Source organism: Trifolium pratense, linkage group LG5 (genome assembly GCF_020283565.1).
Source record: "Trifolium pratense cultivar HEN17-A07 linkage group LG5, ARS_RC_1.1, whole genome shotgun sequence".
Classification (NCBI taxonomy): Eukaryota; Viridiplantae; Streptophyta; class Magnoliopsida; order Fabales; family Fabaceae; genus Trifolium; species Trifolium pratense.
Genome location: NC_060063.1, coordinates 3,545,215 through 3,557,917, shown reverse-complemented (window position 1 = coordinate 3,557,917; position 12,703 = coordinate 3,545,215). Strand labels below are relative to the sequence as shown.

Genomic DNA, 12,703 nt, shown 5'->3' with positions numbered 1-12,703 from the left:
CCACACCCGTGAATCTTTTATCCCCCTGAATTTCCAATTTTGTCATTGAAAAAAATTTCGGTTTGTAGAAACCGAAGTTTTTTTTACCTTGATAATAAATTTTGGTTTCTAAAAACCGAAATTTACTCTGAATTTGCACTAGTAAAAATTCGGTTTCTGCGAATCGGATTTTTCTGCAAGGGCAAAATTGAAATATTGGGGGTATAAAAGATTTACGGGGGTGGGGAGAGAAAACATCATACCAGAATATTTAATTTTAAATGAACGGCTAGCATGAAAAACTTACAAACTGAAAATCTAGATCCATATAGATGATTGAGGTTCCATTCAACATTGTTTACATTTTTCAACTTCTAAGACTAACTTGACATAGAGAAAAGATAAACAACTATATTGCTACAAAATAAATTAAGACAAAATCCTCACACAATTTTGCATTATTTTATACTTCATTCATCTCACAATATAAATCACTTTAACAAATGACACACAACCAACTTATAAGGAATGCTTCTACTTATAAACACATTTTCTGATAGTATCTTGTCTAATTTGCCCACATTTAATAGTATTACTATTACACTAGTTTGAATTAGGTTATTTTTAAACTTATGAAAAATAGCTTATGCAAATAAATAAATTTTTATGTTAATTCATAAATTCTCGCTAGTAAAAATTGTATCCTCATAAGTTATTATTTTATAAATATCTTAACAAACTTATAAATTATATATAAAAGCTTATTTATTTGTATAAATTGTTTTACATAAGCTCAAAAATAAGCCAATTAATAGAGATATACATGCAACCAAGCACATGTAGATTGCTTTCAAGCATTAAACATTTAAATGAAAATTTGACTAGTTCTCATGAGATAAAACATGAATACATACATAAGCTAAAGTAGTTGTGTTAATAGCTTGTTTTGTAGCAAACAAATTATCATTACAAATTAACAAGATGCTTAAACTTTGTTTTTTGTGGTGCTATGATCATCAAGCCAAGATACAATATCATCAAGCACATGAAATATAGTTTCATCTGGTTCACCTTCTAGAAGAGTATGGAAAGCATCTTTATAGAGACAGAGTTTCTTGTCTTTGACTTTAGCTTTTTGGAACAATGCTTTGCTAGCTGATGGATCAGTTATTATATCAGCTTCTCCATGCATGATCAATAATGGTAGAGATACCTAACACATGATACATGTGCAAAACAAAAGTTGTTTATTAGAACAAATGTTTTGGTTTAAGATTCCGTCATTTTAGCCCCCTCATTGAATATGCTGACTTAAGTTTCCGTATAAATGATGACGTGGTATGCTCAGTGAGGGGGTAAACCGAAATTCGCTAACATTATAGAGAGCAAAGGAACAAAATTTTAAGCCAACATATTCAATGAAGGACTAAAATGACGGAATCTTGACAATACATGGTATAATCGAAAGAAAAAAAAAACATTACAGGAGAGTAAATCGAAATTCGCTAACATTGTAAAGGGTAAACACTATTTAACGCAAATTCTTATTCATAATATCATATATATATATATATATATATATATATATATATATATGTGTGTGTGTGTGAAGTTGATCTTCATATTAAGGTAGAAAAGTGATTAAATTGTACTAAAAAAAAGTAATTTAGATGGAAAGGATTACTTCTTCCAATCGTTGTTCTATCTCTTGTGTGGCTTTAAGACACTCCAATGCAGTTCCAAGTCTTGGTTTATCCTTGTAGAATAACACATTATAGGGAGCCTAGAAAAAAAATAATACTCAAAAATCAAAATTAAGAACACAATATTTTTTTTTCCATCATGTGGTAATATATTTGATAAAAAAAAACACTCACCAATTTTCTCTTTCTCATATCTCTATATATATTCTCTTTCACTTCTTCCTTTTGTGGAACTAACTTAGTTTTGGGAAGAACCTTAGCTACACCAATTAGTATTTGCTTCACCAACCAATGTGGAATCATATCCTCTGCAAACTGCTCAATAAAATGGTTATTTAATTTACTTATATTTAGGGTCAAGCAATTAATTAATAAATTTTGAAATTAAATGTAATTTTGGTTCATATTTCGTTGATTTATGATTTTAGTCTCGCTATATCAAAATTCAAAAATTTAGTATTTGTTTTTAAAATTTTAAAAAAAAATCTTGTAAATGGATTTGGGACATGTTTTCATTGATGTGTCAAGTTGAAAACTGAGCTGAAAAATTATGAAAATGTATACATGAATTAAATATATTATTTTATTTTTGTATCATTGATGTTGTTTTAAAAAAAATATATCTTAAAATGAAAAATCCTAAAAAATCATATTTTTAAGAAAAGTAAAATATGCATTGACATATTATCCCATGACTTGTCAACTGATTATTCAATATGAAAAATCAACAAAAATAAACCTAAAATTCCGTGGTGGAGAAAATTTACGAAATTTTAAAAGTTGGACTATACTTTTAAATAAAAAATAAAGGGACTAAAATTGTGACTCATAAGAAATATGATTGTTCTGTTTCACTTTCAAGTTTGTCACACCACATTTTGAGGTATTGTCCATTTTGGATCCATATGAGCCCTCACGATTTTGTCCTTTGTAAAAGGCGCTTCGGTAGATTAAAGTTGAATGTTATATATAAACTATCTTTAATCTCGATTTTAAAGTGATACGAGATTTTTAGGTCAAGTGTCTTTACATTGTACTCTTATTAGTTGAATTATTATAAATTGAAGAAGATACCTTGCACAAAGGTGCAATAAGTGCAGCTCCATCCCATTCAGTAGGTTGTTTGAAGTGAATTTTCAAAGCAATTGCTCCTCCCATAGACTCACCTAATAAGAAGCTTGGTAAATGATGATATTCCAATTGTTCTGTCATCCAAACTCAATAGAATTAATCACAAATAATGAAAAATAATGAAAAACTTGTATAAGGACTTTGGTCAAGTAGAAATTTTTTATGCTACATATGAATAAAGAAAAGGATCAAATTAATCTTTTAAAAATGTGATTGAACCGACCGATTCAATCAGTTGAATCGAGAACCAACTAGTTCATTTGTTGGTTCATTTTCAATCATACGTTATTCTGACTTAACCAACTTGGTTTGAGGTTGAATTTCGTTGAACTGCGGTTGGTTCAACAAGTTCATACTTTTGATATTTTTAAATTATTTTCTTTTTTTTTTTTAAAAAAAAAACCTGTTATTTATTATCTTTCAGTTGAATCAATTGAACAATGTCTTACCGGTTTGATGTTCGGTACAATTATTAAAACAATTGAGTTAAATAATTTTTTTTACTCCAATAAAAATTTCACAAAATTTATTCAAGACTATGTAACCAAAACATATTTAACAAAAACCAAAATAAAATGACACCATAAAAAATGAGATAAAGGAAAATTATATCTTACTTTTTATTTTTGAAAAATGCTCAATGACATCATTGACTAGATTTTCAAAGCTAGGAATATAACCATGAAGACCATCAGAAAGACCAAATCCAGGGTAATCCATTGCAAATACTCCAAATCCAGATGATGCTAATTTCCTTGCAACTCCTGATAAAAAAATAGAAAATAAAATGAAAAAAATTCAAATTATCTATCTCTTTTATCCTTAAATAAATAAATAACTACTAAAAAAAAGTTAAAATAACAACGAAAATTAGAGACGAAAAAATAAAGTTGAGCCAATTTTTTTTGTCTCTAACACTTACCAACGACATAAATGTTAAATTTTATCGTTTTTTGTCTTTAAATTTCCGTCTCTATTTCAAATTTTATTTTTCCAGTAGCAAATAAAAAATCTTATTTGTTATATAATATATTATATTTTAATACCTTCAAAGTAAAATGTGCAAGTGTCTGCATAACCAGGACAATAACAAACAATTGCTTTCAAAGGAGATTTTTCTGGTAGCCAACTTTTAGAGAATACTTTTAATCCTCTTGAGTTTACTTCATAAACCTGTACACAAATATTTTAAATTATTTACTAATTAATTGATTATTAGTACTCATGTAATACTATAAGTAAGAGATTAAATGAAACATGTCTTAAGAGTTTTTTTTTTTTACCTCTTCCATCTTCACTCCATCAGCTGGTAACTGCATTTCAAGAAAGATATAAATGAGCTGCAATTAATCTCGTTGTATCGACATTTAACACATGTTTTAAGGGCACATGTTAAAATGATAAATGTGCTAAACGTAACTTCATAAATTAAACTATATTTACATGTTTCATAAACGTGACTTCATAAATATTAAATGTCACACTTTCTCAATAATCTATATATTACATATTAGTATTTTCTTGCTTAAAAAAAATATTAGTATTTTCTTGATGTTCAAATATTATGTTTTTTTTTTAACAGCAAATAAGAATTTTATAAATACAGAAAACAAGTACAAAAAGTATTAGACCTAAAAACAGAATTCAATACAAATGGTTCTAAACCCGCCAACAAAAAGCACTAAATCATGAAACGACAATTATCTAAGTATACAATCCATAGGATTAACAAACCACTCATAAAACAAACACGGATTCCGAATGTTCGAAGTATGTATGCATTAATTAAGAAAAGAATAGAGAAGTAAGATAAGTATACAATCCATCATATTAACAAACCACTCATAAAATAAATACGGATTCCGAATGTTCGAAGTATGTATGCATTAATTAAGAAAAGAATAGAGAAGTAAGATAAGTAAGATAAGTATACAATCCATCATATTAACAAACCACTCATAAAACAAATACGGATTCCGAATGTTCGAAGTATGTATGCATTAAAAAAAGAATAGAGAAGTAAGATAAATGACCTTAAATAAGCAATGATCAATGTTAAGCTGAATATCTTTGAAAACCTCACGAGCAAGTCTTCTTGCAGGTGCTTCATCCATATTGGACAAATAAATGCTTTGCAACTCTTCATTCATTTCTCCAATCTCTCCCATATTTCTCCTTTCAACACTTACACTATCTTCTTCCTTTCTAATTTCTCTCTACAAAATCAACATGCTAGCATATTATATATGTGTCCATATATATAAGGTATTAAAAATAATAAAGAATATTGTGTAAAATAAAAATAAAAATAAAAATAAAGAATATATATTGAGCAATGTGCAACAAGTTGATATATGAATGAAAAAAATGAAAAATGATGTGTCAAAACACCAATAGTATAGTGGAAAGTGGAGGGGTTTGAGAGAGTGAAGTGTCATTGTACTATTGGGTAGATAGAGTAACAAATTAATATATTATATCACATGATGAGTTTGGTTTCAAAATTAAATTACAAGTGGATGGTAATTAATGTTTTCTCACCATATACATTTATGATAGCTACTTTAACCCTTTTTAACACAAACACTATAATTTTACCGTGCCCTCTATATTTTCCTTATAAAGAGATGGAATCTCCCAACAATCAATATTTTTCTAAAGGGTCATGCTAAACAGTTCCCCCAGGATACTTATTAAGTATACCTAAAAAGAAAATAAAAAATAAAATTTATATTTAAAAGACAACTTTTTGTACTTTTGTATACATAAATGCATGTCTAATTAAATAGTATAGTATGTAATCAACACACTCTGACACTTGTTTGGGTCTTTTCAATTATTTGCTCTTGAATTTAATCCTCATCATATACATATGAAAAAATATTTGTTGAAAGATGTCGACATCTTAAATAAATCTCAGTTATTTTAAGGAAATTAGTCTTCGTAATTATGCGCGAATGATACATTTAGTTTAATAAAAGTAGCATAACATGTAATAATTCCTAAATGCATGTTTAATTAAATAGTATAGTATGTAACCAACACACGCTGGCACTTGTTTGGGTCTTTTAATTATTTGGTCTTGAATTTAATCCTCATTAAAAAATATTTATTGGAAGATGTCAACATCTTAAATAGATCCCAGTTACTTTGACGAAATTAGTCTTCGTAATTATGCGCGAATGGTACATTTAGTTTAAAAAAAGTAGCATAGCATGTAATAATTCCTATGTTTTTTTTTTTGACAAATGTAATAATTCCTATGTTAAGTACTTGCAAATGTTAAATAAAATCTTATTTCACTTTTTTTTTGTATATATATTTATAACTATGTATTTTTAAGAAGTAGATAACTTAAAATATGTCAAGAGAAATGGAGCTTCATCCCCCCATCTCTAATTATAGCCCTATTTATAATCTCACATTTATATATACCTACTAAAAATTGCACATTGCACACATGACTCTTCTTCCATGATATATTCTTATTAATTTCATGGAATCACCTCCATTTGAATACCTACTCATATATAAATCCTTCTTTCATAATTTATTTAAGCAATCTTTAGGTCTATCTTATATTTATGCCATGTTTTAAAAGATACTATTCCCGTTCATAAATATAAAATTTTTGATAATTTTTTTGTCCGTTACAATAAGCATTTTTAATTTTTTTTTTTGGGTTACCATGGTATCAGTTATAATTTTTCATCGACGTTAGCGAGTATTAATCTCCGTTGAGAAACATATGGGACATATAAGGTGAATTCTCCCCGATCACAACCGAATTTTCTTCATACGTATAAGTCATGAATCGACCCACTAACTTACCATTTGAACCAATTTATTATTGTCATTTTTTTAAAAATTTTAACCGCAATATTAATAATTTTTTACCAACTTAAAGTAGACTAGGTCATAGTCATAGATCTTTATATTATAGTAACATTTAAAGGCTATTATAGTAACATTTAAAGGCTCAAAAACCTTAGCTTCAATATTGACCAAATATCTTACCAGACTTTGTTGTAGACATTGACAGATAGCAAAGAAAAGGACTAGTTCACTTTTTCTGCTTTCTTTTGGACCCAACTCCACCCCCCATGTGTTCCCACTTTGACCCATATTGATCAAAACTATTTACTTCTAAATTTCCACTTTGATCCACATAAGTCTCTCAAATTTTTCCAAAAATACTTCTTAAAATATTTATTGTGAGACAAAATGGTGACATTTTGCCGAGAGATGGTATTCGTTAGGCTAAAGTGCACCTCTCCCTTCTCTTCTCAATTTCTAATTATTTTTATATCTACCAAGAGATAGAATTTAGTAAGCTAAAATATTAAATTTATTCTCATCTCAGCTACAAGATTCTTCTCATCCTGATGGTGATTGTGTTTTCCACACACAACAATAAGTTTTCATTCTTTACTCACCGAAAAATAACCATGCAATCTAAATAAACATTCACAATTTCAGGATTTTGTATTTTCTCGTTTCAACTTCTTTTGAGTTCCTATGTAGACACCACCCCTTTCACACCCCAAAATAAAATATTATTGTCTTCTATCACAACCATTATTAGGGTTTACTATCACTACCGAAAAACATATCTTTGTTGATTCACGACTAACCTAGTCAATCAAATCATCTTGAACACGATACGTCTTATTCATGCAAAAGTCCAGGAACCATTGATTTAACAATATGTCTGATTTGAATTTATTAAGAGTCTCAACCATAACTAAAAATATATAATGAAATATCACACTTGAGTATGCGGTGCGAGTTTTTTTAGAAAAATTAAGGTTAAAAATATCTACTATAAGTATAGCATATTTAACAAAAATAAATACAAATAAGTGTCTTTCATAATATCATGTACCTTAATAGAGTACCCAACTTGAACCTAGTACGACATCTATGGGTGAAGGAATTCAACGCATGCTCTTTGTGATGATCGCTCCATACGTAACAAGTTTCGTGAAATGCTTAACAGCACAGCTGCATCCAATTTCATATCACCAAAACCAACTTTAAAAGTAAGTGTTAAGAGTCCCACATCGGTTGAGAGATGGCCTGACTAAGTGTTTATATACTAGAGGCAATCCTCACCTTACAAGCCGGTTTTGTAAGGATGAGTTAGGCCCAATACCCATTTCTAAGGTGGTATCATAGCCTCTCCACGATCCATTGGACCACTTGTTATCAGGTTTCCGCTATCGGGCCACCTACCGTTTATATCTACGCACCAAGCCCAATAGTGCTGGGCGTGAGGGGGTGTGTTAAGAGTCCCACATCGGTTGAGAGATTGCCTGACTAAGTGTTTATATACTAGAGGCAATCCTCACCTTACAAGCCGGTTTTGTAAGGTTGAGTTAGGCCCAATACTCATTTCTAAGAGTAAGAGTCTTTAAAATGAGGAATTTGCAAGTATCAAACTCATTGCATGTTTAAAGTTGGTTCCGAAGAATACTGGTACTAACTAGCTCCAACAAAATCATAAGATAGAGGTATTTATTGCCAACCTTACGTGGCTGTCTATGGTGATGTGGTTGTGTTCTGTTTTGATATTTTGAACTTACTATTTAGTGTATTGCTGCAGTCATTAATAAACTGAATTTCCCTATTTCATCTCAGTATTATTCTCTTCAACATACTTTACTTTAGTTTTCAATATTATTCTGCCATAAACCAACAAAAACTAATTTTCTCCATATGTAAGGTCGAACCTCTGACCACTTGATTAAGGTCTTAAATCCCTTACCACTTGAACCAATCCACTGTTGGTGGTTTTTTCGGAATTTTATTTATATTGAATGACACACCCATAGCCCTCACTACTACTGCCATTAACACTACCCTTATGATTACTGTTCATTGAAATCTATAAAAATATATATAATAAAAAAAATAAAAAATGAACCTTTACACTACAATGTTTTGATATTTGAAGATTATATGAAATGATAACTAAATGTAGACTCAATGCACTAAACATAGTTAATCGATTCAAAGAAATGATAAATAAATGGAAGAGTTTCTATTTGTGATAGAAAAGTCTTACTGTTGAGAGAGAACTGTGGTGACTTGAAAGAGAGAACTGTTGAGACTTGAGAGAGTGTAGAAATGAGAAATTGGAGGTGTGTCATTGTGAGATTCTATGATTTTATAGGAAAAATAAATATAATTATTTATTTAAATATATTCATGTAAAATAGGCTTTTAAACAAGCTAACAGACCACATTAGGCTTTCAAAAGGTCAGACTCAGGCCTAAAAGATAGGCCACAGGTCAGGCTCAGGTCTTCGATTTTTTGACAGGTCGGGATCAAGCTTGGCAAAGCCTAGCTCGGCCTAGCCTATTCCCACCTTTAATGGTATGCTTTACATTGTAACATACGGGTCCTATTTATAAGACAATATATGGGTCAATGAATATGGACCAAGACTAGTAATGGACATCCACTATATTATTCATAACAACCCCCCTAGATGTCTATTGAGGATATGTCTCGTTAAAACCTTACTATTAAAAAACCCAGTGGAAAAAATCATAGCGAAGAAAAAAGAGTACAACATCTTTTATGTGTGAACTACCATGGTGAAGGGAAAAAGAGTGCATAACATATATATTTATGTCTCCCCCTCATAAAGACAATTATATATGACATTAAAAAAAACTAAATTTTATGTACTAGTTGCTCCAAAGTTTTACTTGAGTTGACTTTGTAGAAAGATCTGTTGTATCTCCTTTATTATACTCTTCTCCAAGTTAGCGGTGCTTTCGATGTTACCTTCATATTGAGTTGTTGCGGGAACCATCCTTTGGTATAAAAACCACAAATTTCTTGTATGCGTTGAATTACAAACCTCGACAAAAATGCATTCTCAACTTGCTTGATGTAGTGCTAAAATCATCACATGATTGGATTGGATGATATTATTGTTTCTTTAAGGTATAAATAATATGCCTCACTTTGTTCCAATATTTGTGTTGGCTGAATAGACAAAAATAAAATACCACGACATCTACTTCTATCCAACAAAGAAATATCCATGTAAATTACTTACATACCCCTTACCTTCCATATTTAAAAAAAAAATACATGTGGCACTTGCATTAAATGCTACCTTCCTTCCCTCTTCTATTTGTACTTCTTTCAAACAAATCATATCACCTTTATCACATTAGAAAAGCTAGCAACTTGGAAGAGGTAAGTTCACCAAATGCATATCTTCTTTTTACATTTTGAGTTTTCATCTTCATATTTCCAACTCCGATTTGCATTTGTTGTCGCGAGTGAGGTATTAGTACGGATTTCATGTTGTTTTTGTTGTTGTTATATGTCGCCGTGTGAAGTTGTTTTGCCAACGATGTGTGCTTTATTTTCCTTTTTATGGTCACAACAACTGTGTAGTGTTTATTTCGATTTAGATTTGCATGTTATCAAACAAAAAAATCGTTAGAACAACAACTTGATTTAGATTTTCGTGTTCTATGTGTTCATTCTATGTTAACAACAACTCTTTGTGTTCATTTCGCTTTTCATGTTGTTGTCTTTCTTATAAGTTGTATAGTCAACTATGTTTGATTTTCATGTTGTTGTTGTTGGTACATTAACCTTTTAAAATATCTCTTAAACATAGATCTCTTTTTCATTCATTGTTAAAAACTGCATCTAACATGCTTGAGCTTAAAAAGAGTTACTTTTCGTTTTGTAGGTCACATCATGTCAAGAGAATTTGATTTCATCAAGGATCTGACCAAAGATAGGGAGATTTGGAAAATAGCTGTAAGAGTGGTTGACACTTGGACTGTGATAGGCACCAATGGTTTTCCACATGTTGAAATGGTTATTGTTGATTCAAAGGTTAACATTGCTTATACTTTTGTCTAAGTTGCATATCTATCAGTTACAGAAACTAACATATTATCCTTTGATTTTATGTGTTTTTAGGGTGATCGTGTTCAAGCTATAACTTGTCATAAGGAATTTGAACATTGGAAGGAATTTGTTGTCTACAATAATGTCTATGTTTTGCATAACTGTCATGTTTATGATAATGATGCAGGTTTTAAAACCTGTGAGAGTCCATACAAAGTTGTGTTTGGTTCCGGTACCAAGTTCATGAAAGATGACTCTATCACTAACATTCCTCCTCATCATTTTCGCTTCAAAAGTTTTAAGGAAGTTCAGGATGGAAAGTTTAAAATCAATATTTTGTATGGTAGGTTCTTCAACCTTTAGTATAATTTTTTATGATTGCACTGTTGAGGTATTGAAGTAATGTTTTGTCATGTCGTTTTCAGAGATCATTGGCGTTCTTCATGAAGTTGTCAAAACTCAGACCGCAGCTTCTGGAAAAAAACCTTGCACAAATTTAATCTTGGCTAATGAAAGGTAAAGGCAAATTAAGTTTGTTTATTATAACAACTTAGTTTTTAGTTATTGTATGGTGAGAAACTAACATATCTTATTGGTAATATCATGTTTTTTAGTGGAGACATTTTTTTTTTTGATAAGCAAATAATTGAATTATAAGGAGTATAAGGTGTACTCAACCCTTACAATTCGGAGAACCTCCATTATATACTATGGAGGCAGGCTAATGGATCAATACACCAATCAGAGAACGTATAACAAGAATTGTTCCCTATACGACCTATAAACCAAAACCACGTAATAAAAATAATCTGATCCACTATGACTGACACATTAGCAACAACTCCTCTAAACATTGTGTTGTTTCGAGCACGCCATAAACTCCACGTGGTAGCTAACCAAATTAGATGGCGGCCTTTAGCATTTTTATTAGTCTTCACCAAAGCCCCAAAACTGTTGAAGTGGCTCCAAACCTCCTCAAAATTTATATAAGTCACTTTCATCCACTTAAAAATATTCTTCCAAACACGTAGTGAGAAAGAGCAATTAAAAAACAAATGATTAATGTCTTCCTCTTCTCTATAACAAAAAGCGCAACACCATTCACGATGATTAACAATAATCCCTTTCCTCACTAAAGCCATACGGGTCGGTAATCTTTCTAATAATAACTTCCATCCAAAAACATTTACTTTTGATGGAACATCATTCACCCATAACTGATTCAAAGCATGCACAACATTCTCATCTACTATAGTTGATTCAACACTATTTAGAAGGAATTGATATGCCGAATTCACAGAAAAATTACCGTTATGATCTGGTATCCATCTCATGCTATCCATTTTGTCCTGCTTAGGACTAATATCGGCCAACAAATACAATAACTCTTCTGCTTCTTCTGACTCGGTTGAAGACAATGTTTCAGCCCAACAAATATTCCAAAACCATTTTCCATTATGTTCAAAACCTGTGTCTGCTACTAAACAATTTGGCATAGAAGTTTTAATATATAAAGCTGGATATAAATCCCTCAAACAATCAGGTCCATACCACTTGTCTTTCCAAAATCGAATTGCATTCCCTTGTCCCAGCACGTTACTTATATTTGATCGGAACCATTCGCCATTATCTTGTCTGCCTATCTTCAATAAATCACGCCACCAAATCGATTGTCCTCTACCTTCGCTAACCACCTGATCCAAGAAATTTGAATACAAAGAGCCATATCTATAAGCAAGCAACTTGGACCAACTAGAATTTGGTTCACAAATCCCTCTCCATTTCCATTTGCTAAGTAAGGCTTGATTAAATAAATTAAGATTCTTGATGCCCAACCCTCCTTTTTCTTTAGGGAGACATATAGTATCCCAACTCACCCAACAAATCTTCTTGTTCTCCGAACTCCCTCCCCACAAAAATTTCCTTTGGATATTAACCAATTCTTTTAAAACACAAACCGGGGCTTTGAAAAAAGAGAAAAAATAAAGTGGTAAACTCGATA

The 12,703-nt window shown here is 30.7% G+C and overlaps 1 protein-coding gene and 1 long non-coding RNA gene across 2 annotated transcripts; one reads left to right on the top strand and one right to left on the bottom strand.

Annotated features, from left to right (window-relative positions):
- Nucleotides 1-799: 799 nt before the first annotated feature.
- On the bottom strand, nucleotides 800-5,235 carry LOC123884854 (caffeoylshikimate esterase-like). Its single transcript, XM_045934087.1, has 8 exons — nucleotides 4,847-5,235; nucleotides 4,097-4,126; nucleotides 3,860-3,986; nucleotides 3,431-3,577; nucleotides 2,757-2,887; nucleotides 1,857-1,997; nucleotides 1,664-1,762; nucleotides 800-1,192 (listed from the first exon to the last, which is right to left on the bottom strand). Exons 1-8 carry the CDS (start codon nucleotides 4,979-4,981, stop codon nucleotides 965-967), a joined length of 1,038 nt encoding a protein of 345 aa, XP_045790043.1. The 5' UTR covers nucleotides 4,982-5,235; the 3' UTR covers nucleotides 800-964.
- Nucleotides 5,236-9,927: 4,692 nt separating this feature from the next.
- On the top strand, nucleotides 9,928-11,223 carry LOC123885207. The gene is made up of 3 exons (XR_006801102.1): nucleotides 9,928-10,029; nucleotides 10,538-11,044; nucleotides 11,127-11,223. It is a non-coding gene; the product is annotated as an uncharacterized LOC123885207 (long non-coding RNA).
- Nucleotides 11,224-12,703: the final 1,480 nt, after the last annotated feature.

Excerpts from the sequence above, each read along its gene's own strand:
- LOC123884854 (XM_045934087.1), bottom strand. The coding sequence starts at position 4,981 with ATGGGAGAGATTGGAGAAATGAATGAAGAGTTGCAAAGCATTTATTTG. Across the intron at positions 3,578-3,859 it reads TTGCACATTTTACTTTGAAG|GAGTTGCAAGGAAATTAGCA; the intron begins GTATTAAAATAT and ends TTTTTTTATCAG. Across the intron at positions 2,888-3,430 it reads GCATTTTTCAAAAATAAAAA|AACAATTGGAATATCATCAT; the intron begins GTAAGATATAAT and ends TTTGGATGACAG.